Source organism: Periophthalmus magnuspinnatus, chromosome 2, assembly GCF_009829125.3.
Source record: "Periophthalmus magnuspinnatus isolate fPerMag1 chromosome 2, fPerMag1.2.pri, whole genome shotgun sequence".
NCBI classification, from domain to species: Eukaryota; Metazoa; Chordata; class Actinopteri; order Gobiiformes; family Gobiidae; genus Periophthalmus; species Periophthalmus magnuspinnatus.
This window is the reverse complement of record NC_047127.1, coordinates 400450-426682: the sequence shown is the minus strand read 5'-3', so window position 1 is coordinate 426682 and position 26233 is coordinate 400450. Positions and strand designations below refer to the sequence as shown.

At 42.2% G+C, this 26233-nt stretch overlaps 1 protein-coding gene across 1 annotated transcript; it reads right to left on the bottom strand.

The window, feature by feature from the left end:
- Positions 1-1071: 1071 nt before the first annotated feature.
- On the bottom strand, positions 1072-5858 carry LOC117383730 (SLIT and NTRK-like protein 5). The gene is made up of 2 exons (XM_033980948.2): positions 5632-5858; positions 1072-4601 (listed from the first exon to the last, which is right to left on the bottom strand). Exon 2 carries the CDS (start codon positions 4545-4547, stop codon positions 1920-1922), a length of 2628 nt encoding a protein of 875 aa, XP_033836839.1. The 5' UTR covers positions 4548-4601; positions 5632-5858; the 3' UTR covers positions 1072-1919.
- Between the last annotated feature and the right edge of the window lie 20375 nt (positions 5859-26233).

Here is a 26233-nt window from a genome sequence, read left to right as displayed (position 1 = left end):
TCTATTTAAAGGGCCCATATTACTCTATTTAAAGGGCCCATATTACTCTATTTAAAGGGCCCATATTACTCTATTTAAAGGGCCCATATTACTCTATTTAAAGGGCCCATATTACTCTATTTTCTGATCTGTTTTTATGTCGTTTCCTCGTCACACACAGACCTGGAGTTGTGTTTTGTTTCATTCTCACATGTTTAACACACAAACCTGCAGATTTAGGCTGAAAAACACACTGTTCCACCTTGTGATGTCATCATGTGGTGATACAGGAAGTGCTCCACTGTGTTTTTAAACTCCACACACCTTCATTTATAGAATCATTTGGATCATTTCAGTCCTGGAGTTTCCACTTATCTGGACTGAACTAAAGTTAAAAGGAGGAGCTGCTAAAAATTGTTGAAAACTCCCACTTGATGACATCACAAGGTGGAACAGAGCATTCTGATCTATGTAGATGTTACAGACTAATATTAAAGTGTGACTCAGACATGTGTGAATGAAACAAAACACAACTCCAGGTCTGTGTGTGATGCTTTTATAACCTGGACTGAACCTCACAGACTCCATTTTGTGTCATGTCAGATGTTTAAATCCTGAAATCCTCCATGTTCCTCCTTCGTTAATTCTCGTATGTCGTTTACTCTGATTAACATTTATGTGCTAGCTCGTTGCTAGCTCGTTGCTAGCTCGTTGCTAGCTCGCTGCTAGCTCGTTGCCTGTTGTATTTTAGCTCAGGGACATCTCAGATAATCATCATTGTCTGAAAATTATTGATTCAAATTCTCGGCGTTCTCTGTTTTGGCCTCTGAGGGGAACATATAGTGTATTTTATCTGACGACTCCCGGCTCAGTTTACTCCACGCGCTCGATACGCTGCCACTTCTATAACAAACTAATCTCACATTTGGCCCTCCAAGACTCCACTCCCAACTTTTCCATTTTAAAGTTTGGTGTTGGTAATTCACTTAAATCAATACGAAAACATTATTATCATGAAAAAGCTGAATGTCGCATGTTTTTATGAACCTGACATCGGTTTATTTGATGATAATTATAACATAGTTTGGTCAATATAGTGCAAAGCAATCAGGACAACTCAAAACTGAAGGGGTTTCTGTGAAGGCTTGTATAAAAATAGGTCTTACATTGATTAAAATAGCAGTTAGACAACATAACAATACTTCCTTTATGAATTCTGCTCTGATAACAACTCTACATATTAAGAATGAATACCCATGTTCATTTTTAATATAATAATCTCCTTTATGAGAGCTCATCGAAGGCTTTCCCGCCTTCGAAATTCCAAAAAGTGCAGAAGGCATACAAAGACACTTTTCATATTCTTCTTCAAGTCTTTTTTCAACATCTGGGGGTGTGCCACTGGTACAATGCAGAGCTACAGAAATGAAAGTACAAACAGAAGCCATTTTTGTCCAGACGCTGATGACGTTTGATGAAACAGGTAATATTGAATCAAAAGTTTTGAAAAGACATGGCAGATTATATCAATAAATATTTACTTACAGATAACAGCAGAAAATAGTCCTTAGACAGTTCTCCATCTGCTGTACAGTGCTTTTGTCCAGAAAGGGTTTTATTATAAACAATTTATTTTTCTGATTTCACAATATATCTGTTTGTTTACACTCCTGAAAACGAAGTCGAGTAAGATTTGGACCTGTACACGTTTGTTATTGGATCTTTCAGCATAGAAAAATAGATTTTATTTCATAGTCCTCCATCCGTGTGTTTCCATCCTGTAGTGTCATGTTTCAGAAATAAGAATAAGATTGTTCGGCACACCCCGTGTTTCAAACTCCATTTGCTTTTTTATTTGCGACGTGCCAAGGCACCCTTTAGTTTAGACCGAGCCGTCTGCTGCAGAGACAAAACGCTTTGTTCCTTTAACGATCCCGGGCTCAAAACTGGCTGAAGGTGGTTTGTTTCTCCAGGACTTCCAGGTAGTCGGGCTCAGATTGCAATTTAGCTTTTAGTTCCAAATACTCGTTCCTATTGGGCTCCACAAACACAGTACTAGGCGCGGTGCCGTACAGTACCGTCTCTCTAATCCGGTCCGGGTGCAAGAACTGGCGCCTCACATCAAAGTTCGGGTTGTACGTGTAGGAGACCGGGCCCGTGTACTTGTACTCTAAATTGGCCCCTGGGGGTAGAGGGGGGATGGACTGGCAGGGGGATTGCTTGTCAGGCTCCAGGATGCCTCTGAAGAAGTGCTCTGCGTCTGGCACGGGGGAGGGGTTATCCCGAGGTTCGATAGTGCTGACGCTGTACGCCGGGCTCCTCATCGTGCCGCTGTCTCGATCCTCCTCCGTGTTACTGCGGTACGTCACCTTCAGCTCGTGCAGGTCTCTGTAGTCCTCCACCGTGTTCCCCTCTCGTGATCTGTAGATGGGGTTTTTACACATGTGGCCCATCGGGTGAGGGATGTACTCGTACACGTGACCCGCGGGAGCTTTGACTTTATTCCCGGAGCGGTTGCTATAGAGACTGTACTGTAGGTTAAACGAGCTCACGTCCGAGTTGTTGGTGCTCGTGCGATCGCTTTGGGACTTTTTACGCCGTTTCATGACGACGACGAAAAGCCCGGCCGCGACGAACACGGACATGATGAACACGAGGAGGAGGCTGAGGATCAGGACGGACAGGGGGACGGTGCTGCTCGGGGACGTGTATTTCGGGGGCGTGTCCGTGGTGGCGGCGCGATCGTCCATCGGTTCTTCCGTGGGCAGCGTGGGCGAAACGTAAGCGTCGGCGTAGTCCGGGCAGAGCTGATCCGATTCGATAGAACGCAGCTCCATCCCGGCGTGGCGTTTCGGGCTTTCGCAGATGACCTCGTTGACCATCGTGCCCGCGCTCAACTGCTCCAGCCAGATTTTCATCCCGACGGATTCGCAGGAGCAGTCCCACGGGTTTTCAAACAGATCGATCTGCACCAGTAACTTGAGTTGGTCCAAAACTCCGCTGACGGGCAGGTTTTGGAAGTTGTTGTTGCGTAGATTTAGCCGCGACAGAGACAAACTGGAGAATACGCCATTTGGTAACGTCTTAAGGAGGTTATTGTTCAAAAAGAGTAGCTGCAGATTAGGGAGGTAGCGGAACGTGGCCGCCTCCACCTCTCTGATTTTGTTGTATTCTAAATAAAGATACTGGAGGTTTTGCAAGCCGTAGAACATTTCAGCAGTAAGCCGGTCCATGAGATTACCATTCAAATACAGCCTACGTAAGTTGGTTAAATCCCCAAAGGCTCTGTCGTGGATCACCGTTATCCTGTTGTTTCCGAGGTGGAGCAAATCCAATCCGGTGGCGTCGACAAAATCAGATCTCCGCACCACCGGGATGTAATTCCCAGTGAGATACATTTTTTTGGGGTTGTATGGCTTGGGTTTCAGATCAGAAATGCTCTCTATCTTTCGCTCTTGGCAGTTGACGTTCAGTCCGATCTCAGATATTTGTAGATTACATGTACAGTCGGTGGGGCAGTCCAAAGGCACTGGGGATTTGGTTTGAAAAGCAATAATTGGGCCGTAGTTGTAAGGGTTACCTCCCGAAATCCGAGACGTGGGTTTGATTTTAGTTCTGTTAAACTGCCTGGTGCCCCGGGTGGGCTTGGAGGACGACCTCAAAACGGCAGACGAGGTGGCGGAGGTGGTGACGGACGAAGGGGTGGTCTGGTAATATCCACTGGTGCTGCTAGGGGGCGCCGGTCTCACCGTGTCATCCATAGGTCGACGGGGGCACAGTTCTTGCTTAGACACCTCGTCCAAATCCCTGCCGTGTAATCGAAATGGCGTCTCGCACACCACCTCCCCCACCAGAGCCGTGTACGCGATGCTCTCCAGCCAGTTTTTAAGAGCTACTAATTCACACGAGCAGTTCCACGGGTTTTCCTCCAGCTGTAATTCCACAACTTTGTCCATGTGCTCCAACAATCCCACGTAAGGGAACATTTTTAGCCGATTCCCCCTCAGATCGAGATGCGTCAGTGGCACGTTCCGGAATATATTAGAGGGGAGGGCGGAGAGCAGGTTGTCATTTAAAATCATGACTGTCAGTTGGTGGAGTCTGCTCAACGCGCTGGGGTCAATGTTGGTGATGTAATTGTAGTCGATCTGGAGGTATTCCAAACTTTCCAAACCGGCAAAAGTGTCATCCCGGATAATCTCGATCTTGTTATTATTCAGGTGCAATCGTTTTAATCCCTGGAGTCCGTTGAAGGCTCCAGACTCGATTTCCGCGATGTCGTTGTTCCCCAGGTGCAGGATGGTCACCCCGGTGTAGTTGATAAAGTCATTAGCCGACAGTTTCTTGAGTAGGTTCCCCGTGAGGAGCAGGTGATACATGGAGAACTGCACGGGGCTGATTTCCGTCAGGCGAATGATCCCTCGGTTCTCGCAGCTGACGGTCAGGACTCCCTCTTTCTCCTCGCAAGTGCACAAGTTGCGGCAAATCTCCCCGTAATTGTCATACATCTCGATGAGCCTCAGAGATGATGCAACCACAAGGAGTATTTTGAGGATCCAGATATGCATTTTGTCCTGGGAGAGGATGCCCCAGCTCACTCAAGCGCAGGAATGGGGGGTCATCTAGAAGGGAGGGAGAAGAAAAAGGTGTTTGCTTTTTTGTCATATATGCAGTAGAGACACAGACACACACACACACACACTGGACAAACACACGCACACAACCACACAACTTTAGCCTCTTAATGTTGCGCTTGTTATGCAGATGTGTCGCTTTGTTTTTACTCATTTAATTTGTCTTTTTTTTGGCTTTGACGTGTAAATCGACGCACTTATAAACCCGTAATAGCTGCTACACTTTCACCACATTCTGTCTCTTCAACGGCTACTGCGCATTTCTGAAACCTTCGTCTGAATCCCAATCCATCTTGTGAAGAAAAAAGCTATTCATCACACGCCGACCCGGAGTCTGTCCTAACGCCTCCTCCTGAGAACTCCATTTACACCCCAAAAATCCACTTTGTCTCATATAAAACGTGAACGCAACTTGATTTATGTTAAACAGAATCGCCTCAGTGTTTGGTCCTAAACATTTTGTCACTGTGGAAACACTCGGCACAGCTCAGGTCTGTGTTAAAACGAGCCTGTTTTCGGTGGTGTTGTCTAAAAATGTGTGATTTTTAAAGCAGAAATGCACAAGTGGGAATGGTGCAGGGTTTTTTTTCTCATGTCAGAGCAACAGTCCAGCCCACGGAGCACAAAAGGACACGAGATACAGGCTCAGTTTGGCATTTAAGCGCAGAGTCATGTAGTGACAGATCCACAGACCCACAGACCCACAGTTTCTCCTTCTGTCGTGCCCAGGCAACACTCACGCACACACGTACACTCCTTAAAAGAGCACAGCCTAAACATGCAGCCCCTCAAACCTCTGCGTGTTATTCCGCTGCGTGTGCGCGTGCAGCTCCCGTGTGTGCGCAAATGTGACGAGCAGAACATGCAGCGCGCTCCGTCCACCGCATCCGCATCAAGTTCATCTCTGCAACTCGCGCTAAAACAGCCCCTCTAAACCTCAAACACGTCCACGATGATGATGAGGATGATGATGGGGAGCCGTGAGGAGCCGTGAGGAGCCGTGAGGAGCCGTTCTTACCGTGCGCGCGTCCTTAAACACCAGAACATCCCGCTGAAAAAAACCTGCTCCTTCCTGCGATTTCACCCGCGACACGAACGCGAACAGCAGCCCCTCAGAGTCGAGTCTCTCCGGTCCATAAAGGCTCGAGCAGAGCGCACACACTTTCAGCAGTAACGACACGGCTCCTGCGCGCGTCCGCTCCCTGGTGTCTCTATCAGCGCGGGCATGTTGGAGAAACGGGCAAACGCAGGACGAAACCAAAGTTCAGACATGTCAAAAACGAGCCGGAGCCGCGGGGAAAAGGCGCAGTAATCCACAGGAGCCTCATGTAACACACACTCTGATCCTACAGAGACAAACCCGCTCGTGCGGCTCCTGCTGCGGGAGAGGCGCAGTTCATAAACACGGCGCGTCAAGTGTCCGCACAAATGCCATTTTTAAGGATCCTCTTCGCACCTCACGCGTTTTTCCAGTAAAAAGAAAATAAAAAAGCCCCGTATCCTGGTGTGTAACGTTCCAGCGTTTCAACTAGTGGAACTTGGTCTCCTTTTGGTGCAAACAGGCGCATCCCCTACAGCCATTATGAAACAATCAACACAAATAAAATAAATCACCAGCAAAAAACGCATAAATCCCCCAATCTCTGCACTGTCACGACGAGGAAATGAAAAGCGAATGAATGCGTGCAATAGTCTTTAAGGGGTATGGAAATGTGGGGAAGGGAGGAGGAGAGAGGGAACAGAGCGAGGGAGGGTGGAGGAGGAACAGTGACCTATAGGGGGCAGCACGAGGATGAACAAAGCAGCTCCAGAGCAGCTCAGAGCAGCTCAGAGCAGCACTGACTCTGACTTTAGACCAGAGTCTGACACATGGAGGAAACAAGAGGATCAGTGTGAAGGTCTGGGTCTGTCCTGGAGACGCTCTGAGACACTCTGAGACGCTCTGTCCTGGAGACGCTCTGTCCTGGAGACGTTACTGCAGAAAAAGAGAAAGTTTAAAACACTAAACTCTTTATAAATGTGTCATTACAGGCACAAACACACACACACACACACACACACACACACACACACACACACATATATATATATATATAAACATAAACACAAACTAAATCCATATAATCACATGTTTATATAATATAAACATAAATACTGACCAAACACATATATGTCTGTATTATATAAATATGTATAAGTACTAAATAAATCCACACATATTTGATCCTCAGGGTTTTATTATTGTGTAAATATTTTGCAGATTATTGTTGTTTAAAAACGTCACATTCGACCAAATGATTGATTCCAAACCTTTAGAGGAAACAGGACTAAAGGCCTGAGTCTGGTCCTGTGTTTGTTCAGTTTATATAATAATAATTCAACACGTGTCAGAGCATTTTAAAACCTGCAAATAAATCTTTATCTAAAGTCGTGTTTAATATGAACAGAATCAAGTCCGACTTCAGCACCACGGACAGAGACGAGTCTTTAAACATTTGTTTCATTGTGAGCTGCACATAAATGTATTTATTTATATAATATTTATAAAACATGAGCTCATGGTCTGTTCAGCCCCGAGGAAACACACGTGTTCAGTCGTGTTCAGTCTATAATGTGTGTGTGTCTGTGTTTTGAAAAGTTCATTTATAACAGTATTAATAATAATTCTCTGGACAGTGGTGGATGGTCCTGTGATCATCTCTGTCTGTGATTAAAGATGAAAAAAAAAACATATTTTTAGGCTCAGTGTTTATCATGATCTTTGAAAAAGTGGAGATATTTGTTGCCCTTTTTGTTTTGATCAGATTTAAGCTGTAGAGTGAGATCTGTGGAGTGAGATCTGTGGAGTGAGATCTGTGGAGTGAGATCTGTGGAGTGAGATCTGTGGAGTGAGATCTGTGGAGGGTGATCTGTGGAGTGTGATCTGTGGAGGGTGATCTGTGGAGTGAGATCTGTGGAGTGAGATCTGTGGAGTGAGATCTGTGGAGTGAGATCTGTGGAGGGTGATCTGTGGAGTGTGATCTGTGGAGGGTGATCTGTGGAGTGAGATCTGTGGAGTGAGGTCTGTGGAGTGAGATCTGTGGAGTCACTTCTTTGACTAGTTCTTGCTTCATTTCTTTTATGAATCTGTTGCAGCTCAGACTTTTTAATCAACAGTTTATTTTAAAAATGTTTCTCAGGGGTTTCACTCTGTCAAAGTTGTAAAACAGTTTGAACATTATCGTTTATCGTGATATTTCTCTGCCGATATATCGAGCTTCAGAATCATCATCACTGTGACAAAACACTGAAGCCTAAGAAGAATAAACTCTAGTTATTATTCCTCAGTCTGAAGGTGAAGCACAGCCACATCTGCCCCGGGACAGAACCCGCCACACGCCACAGTCACACCGGACGAGGGCAGGGAAGTGTTTTGCTCAAGGACACAACAGTTTGTAAAGGTGTAAATGTTTCCTGTTAGAGTTTCATGTTTGTGTCATGTTTCCAGCAGATCTGACATAAATGAGTTTCCAGTGGGATTAAACTTAAGCCTGTTGTGCAGCGAGCGTCGCTAAGGCCCCGTCTGTGCGTGTTGTGTGCGTGTTGTGTGCGTGTTGTGTGCGTGTTGTGTGCGTGTTGTGTGCGTGTTGTGTGCGTGTTGTGCGTTCGTGACACATTATTTCACCTCTTTTATTCAAACACACTGCCCCCTTCTGTTCACAACTTCTAGACGCACTTAAATAAATCCCCAACAGCAAATCTAATTAAATCTTCACATATGGTTCCGGTGCCATGTCCAACCAGATTTTGGTCTGAAGAATTGTGTTTGGAAACGTTCTTATCCGTGTTTAGCGTGCGGCGTGTTGAGCGCGGCGAGCGGGACAATGAGCGGACGGAGGAGCGTGGTGACTTTACCAAATTAGCCTCGCAGATCCTTTGAGTTATCCTAAAGTTTGTGTAATCGTATTAAGCCGATCCAGTGGGGACGGAATTATCTGGAGCGTCTGGAAAAGAGAGAAGAGTTTGTCCCTGTGGAAGAGTCAGGACTACACAACAATATACAATATACACACAACTGTACACACAACATATATACAACATATACACACAATATACACACAGAATATACAACACTCCCTGTGGAAGAGTGGGTCAGGACTACACAAGAATATACAACGCACAACATACACACAGAATATAGAACGCACAACATACACACAACATATACACAACATATACACAGAATATACAATATACACACAACTATACACACAACATATATACAACATACACACAACATACACACAGAATATACAACACTCCCTGTGGAAGAGTGGGTCAGGACTACACAAGAATATAGAACGCACAACATACACACAACATACACACAACACACACAACACACACAAAACATACACTCAAAATATATAACGCACAACATACACACAACTATACACACAACATACACACAGAATATACAACACACAACATACACACAAAATATATAAAACATACACACAACATACACACAACTATACACACAAAATTTATACAACATATACACAACATACACACAACTATACACACAACATACACACAACATACACTAAAAATATACACAACATACACACAAAATATATAAAACACACACAACATACACTCAAAATATATACAACATATACACAACATACACACAACATATACACAACACACACACAACTATACACACAACATATATACAACATATACACACAACATATACACACAACATACACACAATATACACACAGAATATACAACGCACAACATACACACAACACACATACAACATACACACAACATACACACAGAATTTATACAACATATACACAACATACACACAACATATACACACAACATACACACAACATACACTCAAAATATATACAACATACACACAACTATACACAACATATATACAACATATACACACAACATACACACAACTATACATACAAAATATACACAACATACACACAAAATATATAAAACATACACACAACATACACACAACTATACACACAAAATGTATACAACATATACACAACATACAACATACACACAACTATACACACAACATACACTAAAATATACACAACATACACACAACATACACACAACTATACACAACATATATACAACATACACACAACATACACACAGAATATACAACACACAACATACACACAAAATATACACAACATACACACAAAATATATAAAACATACACACAACATACACACAACATATACACAACATACACACAACTATACACACAACATACACTAAAAATATACACAACATACACACAAAATATACACAACATACACACAACATACACACAACTATACACAACATATATACAACATATACACAACATACACACAACTATACACACAACATACACACAACATACACTCAAAATATATACAACATACACACAACATACACAGAACATATACACAACATACACACAACACGCTCGTCCTAAACACACTCGTCTTTAACTCGCTCGTCTTAAACACGCTCGTCTAAAACACGCTCGTCTTAAACACGCTCGTCTTAAACACGCTCGTCTTTAACACGCTCGTCTTTAACACGCTCGTCTTAAACACGCTCGTCTAAAACACGCTCGTCTTTAACACGCTCGTCTTTAACACGCTCGTCTTTAACACGCTCGTCTTAAACACGCTCGTCTAAAACACGCTCGTCTAAAACACGCTCGTCCTAAACACGCTCGTCTTAAACACGCTCGTCTTGAACACGCTCGTCCTAAACACGCTCGTCCTAAACACGCTCGTCTTTAACTCGCTCGTCTTAAACACGCTCGTCTTAAACACGCTCGTCTAAAACACGCTCGTCTTTAACACGCTCGTCTTTAACACGCTCGTCTTTAACACGCTCGTCTTAAACACGCTCGTCTTAAACACGCTCGTCTAAAACACGATTGTCCTAAACACGCTCGTCTTAAACACGCTCGTCTTGAACACACTCGTCCTAAACACGCTCGTCCTAAACACGCTCATCTTTAACACGCTCCTCACTCGTGTTGAAGTCAGACAACGTTTAGGAAACGTTACTTTCTGTATTTTTTACTTTCCTTATTTTTTACTTTCCTTATTTCTTTTTCCCACAAACTGTCACTAAACTGATGTAAAACTGTAGTAAATCTCTCCCACAAGTTCCATCCACCAAACCAAGTACGAATTAGAGCGACACTTGAGATGAAGCGTGCGTCTTCTGTCGCTCTACACATTTCAGCACCAAGGACAGCGACTTGTTTTCTTCATAAAAGTCCGTGTTTCAGCTCCGTGGACAGAGGACACTAAATTGCCTTTGATTTGTGATTGACCAGACTCTCGGTATCTGCGATGTTCTGCCCACTCTTCATCCTGGCACCTTCATTATTTTTAAATTTCATTAACACATTTCTGATGGCAAACACGGGCGCGGTTGGCATGGCAACACCAACCGTGCCAAGTCATGAGTGGGATTTCTTAAAGGGTCACTCTAGGTTTCCAAAGAGTGTTTTTTTACACTTTTCGATAAAAGATTGAGCAGCGTTTTTGATTTTGTTTTGTAGTGTAATCAGCGGTGCAGAAGTGGCGATCGTGTTGGAGAGTTCACGTACGAGTGTGGAAGACAAAAGGCTCTCGAAGACGACGAGGCCACGCGCCAACATTCTGAGGAAGAGCAAAAAATAATGAAATAGTCCCTGGCGAAGCGAATGGGCAACACGATACAACAGAGCGCAGTTGGCTCTCGCTGCCACCGCGCTGCCAGTGCTTTAATTAGAACTTATCTCCCAGAAATGGCATTTAATTTTACAACTGTCCTGAAGAGGGCGGGTGTTGAGACTGTGCGGAGCGAAAAGACGCCGCTTTCCTCTAGACTTGACTCGTATCCATTGAGTTCGATGAGCACGATAAGACGCAGTGTAATCCAGCTCTACACTACTGATAATCTAATCTGCTTTTCAGAGAGAGACTGCAGAAGCCATAGGTAATGCCATTACGGCACAAAGCTCGTGATAATGTAAAGTAAAAGGCCGGGTCATCGTGTTGGTCAGAGGAGCTGGACGTAGCTGCATAAAAAGCTCCGGAGCGCGGTAATGGAGGCCCGGTGTCGGCTCAGCACATTGAAAGCTCTAATCAGCCGTTGCATTATGATTATGTGCCTGTTATCGACGCTCATCATAATAAATCAATATTCTGTATCCCATGATGCAAAGGGAAAGTGTTTTATTTATCAGTAAACAAGTTCAACAACAAAACGCCACAGCAACGTTTTTAGATTAAACGTCCTCCTCATTTTGACCCGTGTGTTTTTCAAAACCCAAGAGCCGCTCATGACCCGCACGCTGTCCACAGTCAGATAATCAGGAAGTGCGTGTTAGCATGTTAGTTTTTGTTGGCTGTTAGTTGTTATAAAGTTGTGAAAACCTTTTATAAACTCACGGTGAATCATTAAAATACTCAGAATTCAAAAGACATAACTTTGGACCAACTGTTTAAAATGAACTCAGTAAAAATCAGATCCAGCTCCTTTAAGTTTGAGACGTTGACTTATTTATTATTTTATTTAATGCTATAAATACTTCAGTCGGGCCTTGAAGCCAGAACATCAACATCCAAATGAAACAGACAAAGACGAAGAGGAAAAACTCAGATGTGTTTGTGAATAGAACCATAAACGAGTTAAACGTGTTCATATGAAAAACACCAGAACCTTCCACCATCCTCCTGTTTTCTGCTCATATTTAGAGACACTTTTCTATTTAAAAGAGATTTTAATTGTTTATTGCTATGGCGATGGCACTAATACACACACAGATATATATTTGACCCACAGTTTAATGAAGCCCATTGTGACGCCTGACGTTTCATATTTTACAAAGCGTCTTGTTAAAGTGGATCCTGTGGCTCAGTTTTATTAATAACACAGTGTTAGTATTTTTTACATCTCTGTGCTCATTTAGTTCTTTTCATATGAAATACCATAATAATAATAATCAGATCCCGGCTCTCAAAGGCACCGACTGGAGCAGAGTGAGTGAATGTGAATCTGTGAAAGTCACACAGTAAATGAAGGAGGGATGAATAAAGATGAGAGAACAGAGAGATGCCACGACTCGACTTTAACGGCGTCAGGTGGAGATGAGTCACAAATGAAACACCAAAGAAAAAGATTTGGCGTCATCAGAAAATGTTAAAATCAACTCTGGAGTGTCCCGAGTGAAGTGAGTGGGAGTGAGAGGGAGTGAGAGGGAGTGAGAGAGAGAGTGAGAAAGAGTGAGAGAGAGTGAGAGGGAGTGAGTGAGAGGGAGTGAGAAAGAGTGAGTGAGAGGGAGTGAGAGGGAGTGAGAGAGAGAGAGTGAGAAGGAGTGAGAGAGAGTGAGAGAGTGAGGGAGTGAGAGAGAGTGAGAAAGAGTGAGAGAGTGAGAAAGAGTGAGAGGGAGTGAGAAAGAGTGAGAGAGTGAGAAAGAGTGAGAGGGAGTGAGAAAGAGTGAGGGAGTGAGAAAGAGTGAGAGGGAGTGAGAAAGAGTGAGAGGGAGTGAGAGAGGGAGTGAGAAAGAGTGAGAGAGAGAGTGAGAAAGAGTGAGAGAGTGAGGGAGTGAGAAAGAGTGAGGGAGTGAGAAAGAGTGAGAGGGAGTGAGAAAGAGGGAGAGGGAGTGAGAAAGAGTGAGAGTGCGGGAGAGTGAAAGGGAGTGAGAGAGAGTGAGTGGGAGTGAGAGAGAGTGAGAAAGAGTGAGAGGGAGTGAGAGAGTGTGAGAAAGCGTGAGAGAGAGTGAGAAAGCGTGAGAGAGAGTGAGAAAGAGTGAGGGAGAGTGAGAGGGAGTGAGAGAGTGAGAGAGAGTGAGAGGGAGGGAGAAAGAGTGAGAGAGAGAGTGAGAAAGCGTGAGAGGGAGTGAGAGAGAGTGAGAGGGAGTGAGAGAGAGTGAGAAAGATAGAGTGAGAAAGAGTGAGAGGGAGTGCGAGAGAGTGAAAGGGAGTGAGACAGAGTGAGACAAAGCGAGAGAGTAAGAGGGAGTGAGGGGGAGTTAAAAAGAGTGAGAGGTAGTGAGAGAGAGAGTGAGGGGGCTGTGCAGCTCAAGAAGAAAAACAAGAAAAAAAAGCTCAATCATCTGAAAAAGTCAGTAGTTTATTTTATTTGTCTTCACTTAAATGACACGTCTGAAGCTGAAGCCTGATAAAAATATGGAGCAGAGAAAATAAAACATCTCTGCATCGACTCAGGTGTCACATCTAAAGACTGTTTATATAAATGGACATAGCTAAGCCGCTAGCCATTGCATTCCAAACAGGAAGTGATCATGGTGCACTTCCTGCTCCATCGACTCTTTGTACAGTTCACTCTCTGTGTATAATCTGTGTCCTCTCTCTGTCTCTGCTGCTTCAGACTCATTCTGGTCTTAAATGTTCGTATTAACCCTCTACATGATCCTGGGGTTTTTATTTCACTATTGTGTCTGTAAATCAAGATCTGAACATTAATAACAGACAAATCAGGTCCTTCTTCCCCCGAGGTCGCTCCTGTTAGCGTTAGCAACAGGTTTGATTGACAGCGTTGCTAAGCGCCCGCTGTGTGTTGAATAGTAAATGTTTAGCTCAAATGTGGGTCATGTCTGCTCTGACTCTGTTTTAACTCCATTTTGCTGCATTAAACGTCACAGACAAAATATCAACAGTAGAATCCAAGGGACAAAGTCATCGATCGACACGGTCACTCCAAATCTAAACCTGCTATGCTAACGCTAACACGAGCTCCTGAACATTCATCACACATGAGGTAATGTGCGTCCTGGTGCTAACACGGCTCCTCTCTGCTCTGACAGCTCTGATGGACGATGAGGAGCACACACTGACTCCATTTTGGGTTTTTTGTTGTCCACGCCTCGGCCCGGTCATTCAAAACTGTTGAATCGGTAACATGCAAACTTTAATGATCCACACTGCTGCACGTTAGCTCAGAGCTGAGGAACAAACGCCATGAACCAGAACCTAGACAAGTGAATATATTTGACTGTAGTCAGCAGGTTCCTGAAGCTTTAAGTCGACAGGAGCACTCGAGGAGCTAGCTACACGACACGCGCGCGAGGAGCTAGCTACACGCGCTCGAGGAGCTAGCTACACGCGCTCGAGGAGCTAGCTACATGCACTCACCACTATTTGAATGTGTCAGGAAAGAAATAAATCACTGTGGACTTTATCCACATCATTAAGTTCAGGCCGTTTGGCTTCAGCTGCAAACGACTGGACACAATAACAGGACCTTTGACTCTCAGACTGATGGAAACATGAAGAACACGAGGAACATGAGGAACACGAGGAACATGAGGAGCATGAGGAATATGAGGAACATGAGGAACACAAAGAACACGAGGAAAATGAGGAGCATGAGGAACACGAAGAACATGCTCAAAGTTCCTGACCCTGGAGCCATTTCAGCTTCTTCATGTTTGGAGTGAAAGTGTCTCAAAATGGCCGCCTTTTCAAAACCAGGAGCTTTACAGCTGCAGGTAAAAGTGGGAGTGGTTACGTAATCATTCTTTTTTTAGACTAAACAGATAATAAAGGTGCACTGTAAAACTTTTCTAGAGGAGAGTGCACCACCTGTCTCCATGGTGATATCAATGTTTTGCCTGGAATGTTTCACAGTGTCAATGAAAAGGACAATTTTAAAGTGTTTTGATAAATAAAAACATCTGTGCTGATTTAAATGCTACATATATGGGTTTAATTCAACACTGTGGAACATTACAGACAAAGCAATGACATTTCAGTTGAGAAAAGCATAGACCCACGGATAGAAAAGTTACGCAGTGAACCTTTAAATACCGGTTAGCATTTGAAACGATTCCAGCAGCGACTCTCATGTTTCCTACTGTACGAAAACTTTAAGCCAGTATCAGTGTGCAACGGTCAATCAACAGTGTGCAGCCAGATGTGTTACTATGACGACGAGACGTGTTACCATGACGGCGAGACGTGTTACCATGACGACAAGACGTGTTACCTCGGCAGTTCTTTTGGAAGCCGTGTGCACCTCATTCCGTTCAAAGGGTAAAGTTTAAAAATGGATCTGATGCTTCTCTTTTGTTCTGTTCAATCTGGAGCAAAAGTTCCAGGAAAAATGATCGTTTACTTAAGAATCGATAACATTCACAACAGGTGACGTCATCAGTATTCCCCTGGCGATTGTGACGCTAACTAGAGGCTCTTCTCTGTCTGAAGCTCCGTGACTCCCATTAGACTTTAATACGTTTTAACACAATCTCATCAGAAAAAGCTGCACCAGGTGATCTGAGCTGCTAAACACGTCTCTCTCCAATAACATTACAGTCACAAGCTAGCATTAGCATTAGCATTAGCATTATCCAGTCGCTCTCATCTCTTTGTGTAAAATCAAACTCTTAAACAGGACCATGAGCTTGGACTGGACTAAATCACTTTTGTATTTTTTTCTTGATCTTTCAGACCATCTTAAAAACAGATCAGTCAGTGCAGTGTTTGCTAATGTGTGCGTTGTGTCGCCATGGTAACTGCTGGACATTCTGCCATAGACATACATGTAGAACACCCCCCAGCGTGACGTCGGTGTAAAGTCTCAGTACTAAGAATGTTATTATTTTCCCTCAGCCGTGACGTCGAAGGTGTTTCTGGTCTTGTTTTGGATGATTTTAAACGTTTTTGGGAGGCGGCCATCTTGTGTGCACTCCCATCCATTTTCCAATAAAACTCCCTCTGTTGGATCTTTGACTGAACAAACGACTTAAACGAAAGGGAGGAGAGGATCTCGCCGAGCCAATTAGGCAAAGCAATAATGGATTCACAAGTCACCAGAGGAACCGTTTGCCCTCTATTGAAATAGTGCAGATAATTACAGTTCTATCTCCAAAAATGAGAATGAGCCTGGATGAATCAATCCAGACAGGAGGGTCTGAAATATCACAGCAAACGACGAGGGACGGGCTCAGATTAACTGTTTAAACACTTTAACCACTCCATCTTTTTACATTTTTATTATTATTTTTTGTATACATTTTCTTGGCTTTTCTTTTTTATACTGTAAGTCCCATGTGAGTCAAACTAAAAGCGATAAAACCTCAGCTCAGTGTGAGTCTTAAACATCGAGGTGAACGTTTGTCTCATGTGACACAGACTTAAGACGTCTAAACTGGAACCTGCTGCTCCGTCACATGATACAGGTCTTCATTCTTCATTTCTCGGTTGACAAAAGGTTTTATAAAACGTCTTTTCAGCAGCATCTTTTAGTGACATATTCTACTTCCTGTAAACAGTTAAAGATGTGTCCATTATGACCGTGTCCATTATGTACAGATGTGACCGTTTAGAAGCATCTATACATAGAACCTTTCATGGGCTTTAAGTACAGGACGGCTCTTTTATAAACACAACTGAACTCACACACACACACACGGACACACCCCCACACACACACAGACACACACATGTGCCTCTTGTTTGTACCTACACTCCTCTAATATCACATAAAATCCTTCATTTTTCTTCCTTTTCCAGAATCTCTTCTTTCACGACTACAACACAGATGCTAGAAGTTATTTTACTTCTACTATTACTACTACGAATACTACTATGAATACTACTATGAATACTACCACTACTACTACTAGTACTGCTGCTGCTCCTAAATGATCACTTTATTATTTACAAAAACACATTTACGTTCCATCTTTACAGTTATATATCTGCTCCACAGTGTTCTATTGACCGGTGCTGTGGTCAGTTGGAGGTCGAGAGCCGAGAGCCGAGAGCCGCGATCCGGGAGCCGGGTGTCTGGGCAGGGCCTGAGTCTGGGCACTGGATCAGTCAGTGGATTTACAGACTGGAGGCTAAAGCCGTCCTCTAGGTACGGACAGAGCGGCGTCTCCTACTGAACAGAGGAGAGGGATGGAGAGAAAGAGACAGAGAGGATTTAGAGACACCCCCAGTGGACGTCCCCACGGCCCAGATGGACGAGTCCAAAAAGAGACACCCCCAGTGGACGTCCCCACGGCCCAGATGGACGAGCCCAAAAAGAGACACCCCCAGTGGACGTCCCCACGGCCCAGATGGACGAGTCCAAAAAGAGACACCCCCAGTGGACGTCCCCACGGCCCAGATGGACGAGTCCAAAAAGGCCCCGCCTCCTGTGGCCTGGAAAATAGATTTTACACAGTCAGGGCTGAGGCTTAGAGCAGATATAAATAGATAAAGAGAAAGAGAAGGAGAAGGAGAGAGAGAAAGAGAAGGAGAAGGAGAAAGAGAGAAAGAGAAAGAGGGGTTCAAATCCACCACACGACAAACATCTACACAAAACACACACGACACACATGATCTTTACACAACAGAGTCTGATAACACTAAAGGTGCAGTATGTAACTTTTCAGATGTTGTTCACATGTCCCACAGTGTGGCATTAAACTTCATTATCCTCATGAATAGGAAATCTCACCAGGGTTACAGGTCACATCTGTGCAGAGGCGAGCTTGTTTTTTCTCAATAAAAACGCGAATCATAGACGTGTTTGTGGAAAACTCCAGGTGAACAATAATATCTCCATGGAGACAAGCAGGTGGCAGCCCTCCACTAGAAAAACTACAGAGTGTGTCTTTAAATGAACATAGTTTAAAGTAGAGAGTGTATTTGAGCTGGTGGTTTATTTACAGGTTTATTTGAAGATACTCACACGACTTCATCGTGATGTCACAAGTCGAAGGTAAAAACACAAACTTCACCGTCCGACTCGCCGCCGCCGCCGCCGCCGCCTCAGGCTCGTCTCCAAACACTTTGACTTCACGTCGTGCTCCGTTTGGTCCAGTGGGGCGGAGCTTCGTGCTGTGGTCCGTGTTTGTCTCAGTTTGGGTGAGATTCACATTTTGGGTTTGATGGTTTTGGAAAAGTTCAAACTCGACTTTTCCTGGTGAAAGACGGAGATAAAGACGGAGTTTGATCCAAATGTTTATATTTACAACTTTATGGAATAGACTTAACACGACCATTTGAATTTTTAATTTGATTTATTATTTGTTAATTTATTTATTTATTTTATGTTATTTTATTTTAATTAATTAATAATGGTATTTTCTTACATTTGTATGTCATTTATTATTTTATTTTTATTGTATGTTACTTTATTTTAATTATTTGTGTTAATTAATAATGACATATTATTCATTTCTTTTGTTTTTTTGTTTATTTATTTTGTTTAAATCCTAAATTAATCATGTGTCAAAATAATAATTAAGTTCCATGAGCAGAACAACGTCTGGTTTTGTAGTTTTAGGTCAGTCATTTATGTGTCTGTATTGATCATTTATTTGTCTGTATTGATCATTTATTTGTCTGTATTGATCATTTATTTGTCTGTATTGATCATTTTTTTGTCTGTATTGATCATTTTTTTGTCTGTATTGATCATTTATTTGTCTGTATTGATCATTTATTTGTCTGTATTGATCATTTATTTGTCCTTATTGATCATTTATTTGTCTGTATTGATCATTTATCTGACAGATGCGGTGACAGCTGTGTGTTTGTTGAATGATGCTGTTTGTCGTGTTGCTTCATCATCAGCTGCGTGTTTATAAAAAATGGGATTGTCTTTCCTCTTCTTCTTTCGTGCCGATATGTTGACACTTGACAGGCATTTTCCTATTTTTATTTTGGACGGATAAAGTTGAGTTTTTATGTTCTTAAACAAGTCATCATGAAAGTCTCCATAAATCACAGACTTCAGTCGTTTAGCGGCTGATCTAATGGGAGCTGGAGGTTCACGCTGAGTTAAAATGTCATGATGTTTGACGCAGATAAACAAAAGCATTTGGTGTGTCACTTAAAGGCAAACGCTCTACTTTTCAAAAACAACTTTACTAATCCTGAGCCAATATTAATGTTTCACCCGATCGATGGGAGTTTATTGATCCACAGCAAAGTTATACAAGTCATCGATTTATTGACGGACGAAGCTGCGGCTCCTCGTCTCAGACTCCACAAGATCTTTACCAGCGTCGCATCAGCCTTTTCATAATGTCCTGAGTTTGCTCCATGAAAAAGAAAAGTTTATGAGGTGAACTTGGACCTTATAATCCTGCAGTTTTACTAATACGACAAAAAATCATAACGCTGATTTAGTCTGAATTACAAAAACACTGGACATGATGGACACGTTATTTATGTCATAATTTGGTTTGGTTTTGGTTCAGGACAGTTGAATTATCCAATGAGAACGCAGAATGAGCGTCACATGACTCCTGTGTGAGGTCAGGGCTCTGGACACACACTGAGTCTTTGTGTCCTTGTGTCTCTGCAGGTTGTGATTGTGTAAATGTGTTGAACTGTGAAAGTGCAGGTTACATCCAGTTTCTTTGTATCTGCAGGTCAATAGTTCAGCAGCACATTTATGAACCAAACCTATAACATTTCAATTATGTATAATGTATTTCTCTAAAAAAAAAAACCAGAAACATCGAGCGGCGAGAAGGACACTCAGACCATCTCTTATTTATATCGGTCCAAACGCTCAATAATCTCAGGGTCAGGAGTGAAAAATGCTTCTGCAGGTTTAGAGGAGACTGGACGCCGGCTCGTGCGTCGCCCTGACCCCTCGCCGCTTCACGCTGGACGCCGGCTCGAGCTTCGCCCTGACCCCTCGCCGCTTCACACCTGAGGCTGAGGGCGATGAGAGCGACTTTAAGACCGTACACTGGAGCGTGACCGCGGCGACCTCGACCGCTCCATCGATCTGTGGAGGTGGATTTAAACCAACGCCAGAGGAAAGAAACGGCGCAACGTGGCCGCGTTTCAGAGGAAGGATTCAGAGTGTGTCTGTGTGAGACGAGGGGACGGCTGAAGCTTCTACACGTCCTGTTTGAAACTTTTACTTTGTCTAGAATGTCCCGCAGTACGGCATTAAACACACTCTACTCTGCAAATGTTTAACTGAACAAACCTGCCTTCTTACTGTGCATAGGTCGCCTCTCCACAGATCTGGTCTGTAACCTGGCCCTGTGCTGCTTGTCTCCATGGAGATAAGTGGTTAAATGCCATACTGTGGAGCATTTCAGGCAAAGCAATGACCTCTAGAATAACATCGTCATTTAAACTTTGTACGAAATACTAATATAAAAAATATACAAAAAAAATAAAAATGATAAAAAATAAAACTTCTACTATGAAACTATGCTCCTTTTTAATAATAATAATAATAATAATAACAATATAATAATAATAATAATAATAATAATAATAATAATAATATAAAAAGTTCATATTTTAGTCTGTGTTGGTTTGAATTCATGACGACTCATCTTCATGTGTGTGCGTCTGTGTGTCTACATGTGTATCAGAATAATGTGTGTGTGTGTGTGTGTGTATGTGTGTGCCTATATATGTATGTGTGCATATGTTTGTGTTTTTATTTGTGTGTGTATATGTGTGTGTGTGTGTATATGTGTGTGTGTGTATTGTCTAGAATCCTCACATTAATTTTTGTTTGTGTGTATGCATATGTGTGTGTATGTGTGTGCATGTGTGTGTGTACGTGTGTGGGGGTGTGTGTGTATTGTCTAGAATCCTCACATTGGTTCGTGTGTGTATATGTGTGTGTGTGTGTGTGTGTGTATGTGTGTAAATATATATATGTGTGTGTGTATATGTGTGTGTATGTGTGTAAATATATATATATATATGTGTGTGTTGATCATCTCCAGCTTTAGTTGAAAAATGGTTTTAATTCCGTGTGTTTACTCGAGCTGCTCTAACGACACAAACTCAAACTTTGCTCTGGGGCTGAATCTGAAAAACCTCGTCATTTTTCCTTCATTATTAATTTGGGATTTTTCTAAATGTTTCTGTGTCGGCGCCGTGTGTTAGATCGGCCCGTTCTTTGGAATAAGGAGTTATTTGTGATGATTTCCTCGGGGGCCGCGGCGTCGGGGGCCGAGTCGGGGGCCGCGTTGGAGGAAAAGCCGGACGTTTGAATCCCAGGCGACCGCAGCACAATCAGAGGCTAGCAGCTGTTAGCGCTGGATGCTAGGTGATACTGTGGTGTTGGAGCGCTCCAAGACCAACCACCGGCGACTTTCAAAGAGGTTCAGCTGGAAAGGAAGGAACAAAAAAAAACAAAAAAAAACAAAAAACATAAAAACCAACCTCCCCCAGACGGAGGATTGGAGCCAGAACAAGAGAAAAGAAAAGCTCATCTGAAGAAACAGGAAGTGTGGATATTGTGTTTGTGTGGGGATTATTAAAGCTACAACATGCAACTTTTCAGCAGTACAGGATCTGCGCCTGCCTGTCTCCATGGAGATAGTGTTGCTTTACCGGAAATGTTCCAAAGTATGACATTAAACGTTAATTTCACGTGTTCTTATAGCTTAAAAATACCTTGAACAACATGTATTTGCCCTGTATAAGTAGGGACGCCTCTCCACAGATCTGACCTCTACTGGACCAAACTGTGGACAGGCTAAAATCTGGATGTAGTAGGTTAGCATACGGGCTAAACACTGGCCATAGTAAGTTAGCATACAGGCTAAATTCTGACTGTAGTAGGTTAGCATACGGGCTAAACACTGGCCGTAGTAAGTTAGCATATGGGCTAAACGTTGGCCGTAGTAGGTTAGCATACAGGCTAAATTCTGACTGTAGTAGATTAGCATACAGCCAAAACACTGGCTGTAGTAGGTTAGCATACAGGCTAAACACTGGCTATAGTAGGTTAGCGTATGGGCTAAACTCTGGCCATAGTAGGTTAGCATACAGGCTAAACTCTGGCCGTAGTTTCATTCAAACATCATAATAATTAAATCATTCGCTGCAGAAGCTTCCAGCGCTAATAGCCGTTATCTCAAAGCTCGTTTAGCATCGCAGCAGGTCGCCGCGGTGATTTACCAAAAATCTAATTGAAATCTTCAGTTATGTGTGATAGTTAATTGAAACAGCTGCAGTGAAACACATTCGTTAGCGTTTGGACGGCGGTTTGCCTCTCTGTCAGTGACCCGCTCACATAAACAGAGGTTAAGGAGAGTTAAAACACTGGACCAAGGCGTTTCTTCTCCTCGAGGTAATTACATATTGATCCAAGTGGCTAAAGATCTAAACAGTGACAGTGCTTTGAGTTTTATCTTTAAAGGAACTGGCTAAAATCGTGCACTTGGTTGGACTGAAGAGGAATGATATTCTGCTAATGACTTTTTGAGCTAGCCGCCGCGCGTTAGCTCTCCTCTTCCTCCTCGCCGCCGCGCGTTAGCTCTCCTCCTGTTATGGGCTGAATAATTAAACGTTGGCGTTCTTTCTCAGTGTTTGCAGAGCGCTTTGTTCGTCCAAGATAGACGGGGTTTTTTTTTTTTCTTTTTCAAATTAGCAAAACTGTACCTTCCATTTTCCCCTCGTCTCTGCTCTGATCCAAACTCACCTCAGTCTCCAACCGGTGAATGAAAAACACTGACCGTATGCATTCTGACTATCCTCATTACTCACTGTGATGAGTTTAAAAGCACTTTTCAAAACTTTCAGAGGCCAGAGCGGAGTTTGCAGTCACAGCAGCATGCAAAGAGCGCACTTCCTGTATATCGTACAAAACAATGCTGTAAAATTAGATGGTGGTTGTCCAAAAGTCTGGAACCACATACTGTTTATATAAATGGACATAGCTAACCTGCTAGCCACCGCGTTCTAAACAGGAAGTGGTCATTTCGCGCTCGTCATTTTGGTCTTAAATGTTCGTATTAACCCTCTACATGATCCTGGGGTTTTTGAGTTATTTTTAGTATTTTTTTTTTTCCATTTTTTTTCCCATTTTTTAATTTATTTATTTTAATTTATTGTTATTTTGATGTTCTTTTTTAATATTATTATTTTTATTTATTTTTTTATTTTGATTTTTTTTTAACTTTTTTTTTGTTATTTTGAGTTTTTTTTGTGTCTTTTTAGTTATTTTGAGTAATTATTATTATTTTTTTATTTATTATTATTATTATTTTTTTTATTTTGAGTATATTTTTTGTTTTTTGTCCCCTCTCTCTCTGTCTCTGCTGCTTCAGACTCATTCTGGTCTTAAATGTTCGTATTAACCCTCTACATGATCCTGGGGTTTTTATTTCACTATTGTGTCTGTAAATCAAGATCTGAACATTAAAAACAGACACATCAGGCGTCTTCGCTCCTGTTAGCGTTAGCAGCAGGTTTGATTGACAGCGTTGCTCGGTGCTGGAGCTGTGACGTCGCTCAGTCCACTTCTCTGTACAAACTGTGTGTAACATGAAATAAAGTCAAATCAGATGTAGATGTCACAGAAACATGGAAACCGTCTTATTTCAGCCTCTGGGGTTAATTAAAGTTCCATTTTTGGGTCGTCAACGTTGGTCTAATACAAATAAAAGAGACTCATTTGAAATCTAAGACGTACAAGTTCAGTTCATCGTACAGAAATGTGTCCTGCTAACTTTATATAAATGTACTTTTTATGTTCCTGCTAACTTTATATAAATGTACTTTTTATGTTCTGTGTTCTGTTTTCTCCTGAGGTTGGATCTGACTCACGTCTCCACAGTGTAAAGCTCAAAATAGGACAGGCCTTACTCACAAACTTAAACTTACTCATAAACTTAAACAGATGGCACAGAGAACACGGACTCCAGGTCCACGTCCACTTATTTTATTTATGTATTATTATATATTATTATGTATATGTATGTTACTATTATGTGTGTAACTCATCACAGCAAGTCTTCAACTGGTTTGGGTTCCATTTTTATTTATCAGGTTTTTAATTTAATTAATATATATTTTAATTAAATATTTTAATTAATGTTATTTTTTTACTTTTTATATACATTTAAATTTATTATTATTATTATTTTATTTATTTTTTTAACATTACTTTATTATTGTTATTTTTATTTTTTATTTAATTATTTTATATTTTGACTTATTTATTTAGAAGGGGGATTGAGGTGGAGGTCGACAGACATTAACATAAGAGAAACTATAGCCACACAATGAATGGGGAAATTTCAATGTTGCAACGCAAAGTTCAAGCAAATATTAAAGAAAAGACTGAAATCTAACAAAACACTGTGCAAAAATATAACACTATTATTATTATTATTATTATTATTATTATTATTATTATTATTATTATTATTATTATTATTATTATTATTATCATCATTATTATTATTATTATTATTATTATTATTATTATTATTACCCAGTCCTGCTCTGAGTCTGAGTCTGAGTCTGAGTCTTAGTCCAGTTTCTTTTGTCGATTCCTTATTTCAATTCCAAATATGAGCTGGAACAGAACTTTAATAAACCAATCTGTGCTCATTTTGTCCCTCCACTTTAAGCCTAAAATGAGCCGTTTGGTGCTGCAGTCAGGTGAAAGAAACACTGCATAAATCCACAGAATTAAACCAGCAGCTCAGCCCCAAACAGAGATCACTTTACATTTGAATGTTAAAAACACATTTGCGGCGCTCGTCTCTCTGGGGAGCAGAAGACGGATTATCAGCCGAGGAAATTGGTTTTTCCAGATAACGCTCATCTATGACTGATAAAGAATACAACGAAATGTTCATCAAAAATAAGAAAACGTCCAAGTCCGGCTCTCCTGATAAGTGCGGTCATTACGCAGCCCTGGACGACGTAGGACGGCGCCCGACGAGCGACTGCAGTTCACACGTTTAATCTGGTATCAGACAGAGGGCGCTATTACACACACACTCCCACATGATGAAAAACTGGAGAAAGAGGACGACGTGATCAGGGTTTGTTTATATAAATGAACATACTGTAGCTAACCTGCTAACGCCGCGTTACAAACAGGAAGTGATCACGGGCGACTTCCTGCTCCTTCGACTCGTCATTTTGGTCTTAAATGTTCGTATTAACCCTCTACATGATCCTGGGGTTTTTATTTAATGAAGATATGAACATTAATAACAGACAAATCAGGTCCTTCTTTCCCCGAGGTCGCTCCTGTTAGCGTTAGCGACAGGTTTGATTGACAGCGTTGCTAAGGGCCCGCTCCCTGTTAAACCAGCGGCGGTGTGGGCGGGGCGTTACTTTGGCTCTTTGGTTGCTAAGATACACACGGTCAGAATTCTGCTCCAAATTAGCCGCTATAACTGCTACTTCTTTATATCGTCTGTGGTCTTTGTTTGTTTTTGTGTGAACAGGGACGACAACACACAACTTAAAAAAAAACACACACAAAAAAAACAGGACAGACGTTTGGTTCCAGGTTGTAGCAAAAATACTAATTTCCACCTGTCGTCCCTGGACACGCTGATGGACGAAAGACCCGTAAACAAATGGTACACACATCTGATACAACACACACACACACACACCACCCTACCACATTCTTCACACACACAATCGTTCATTTTCAGACATACAAATCCTCTTTCTTTCACACACGGATTGATTTGAGCCATTTCTTTGTCACGTGTGCAAACTTTTGAAAAACTTGCACATGTTTTAATCTCATTTTTCTTCCACTGACTCCGCCCTCGACCCGGTAAAATAAAAGTACGATGCTCTTAAAATGTTTAACCGGAGACACACACACAT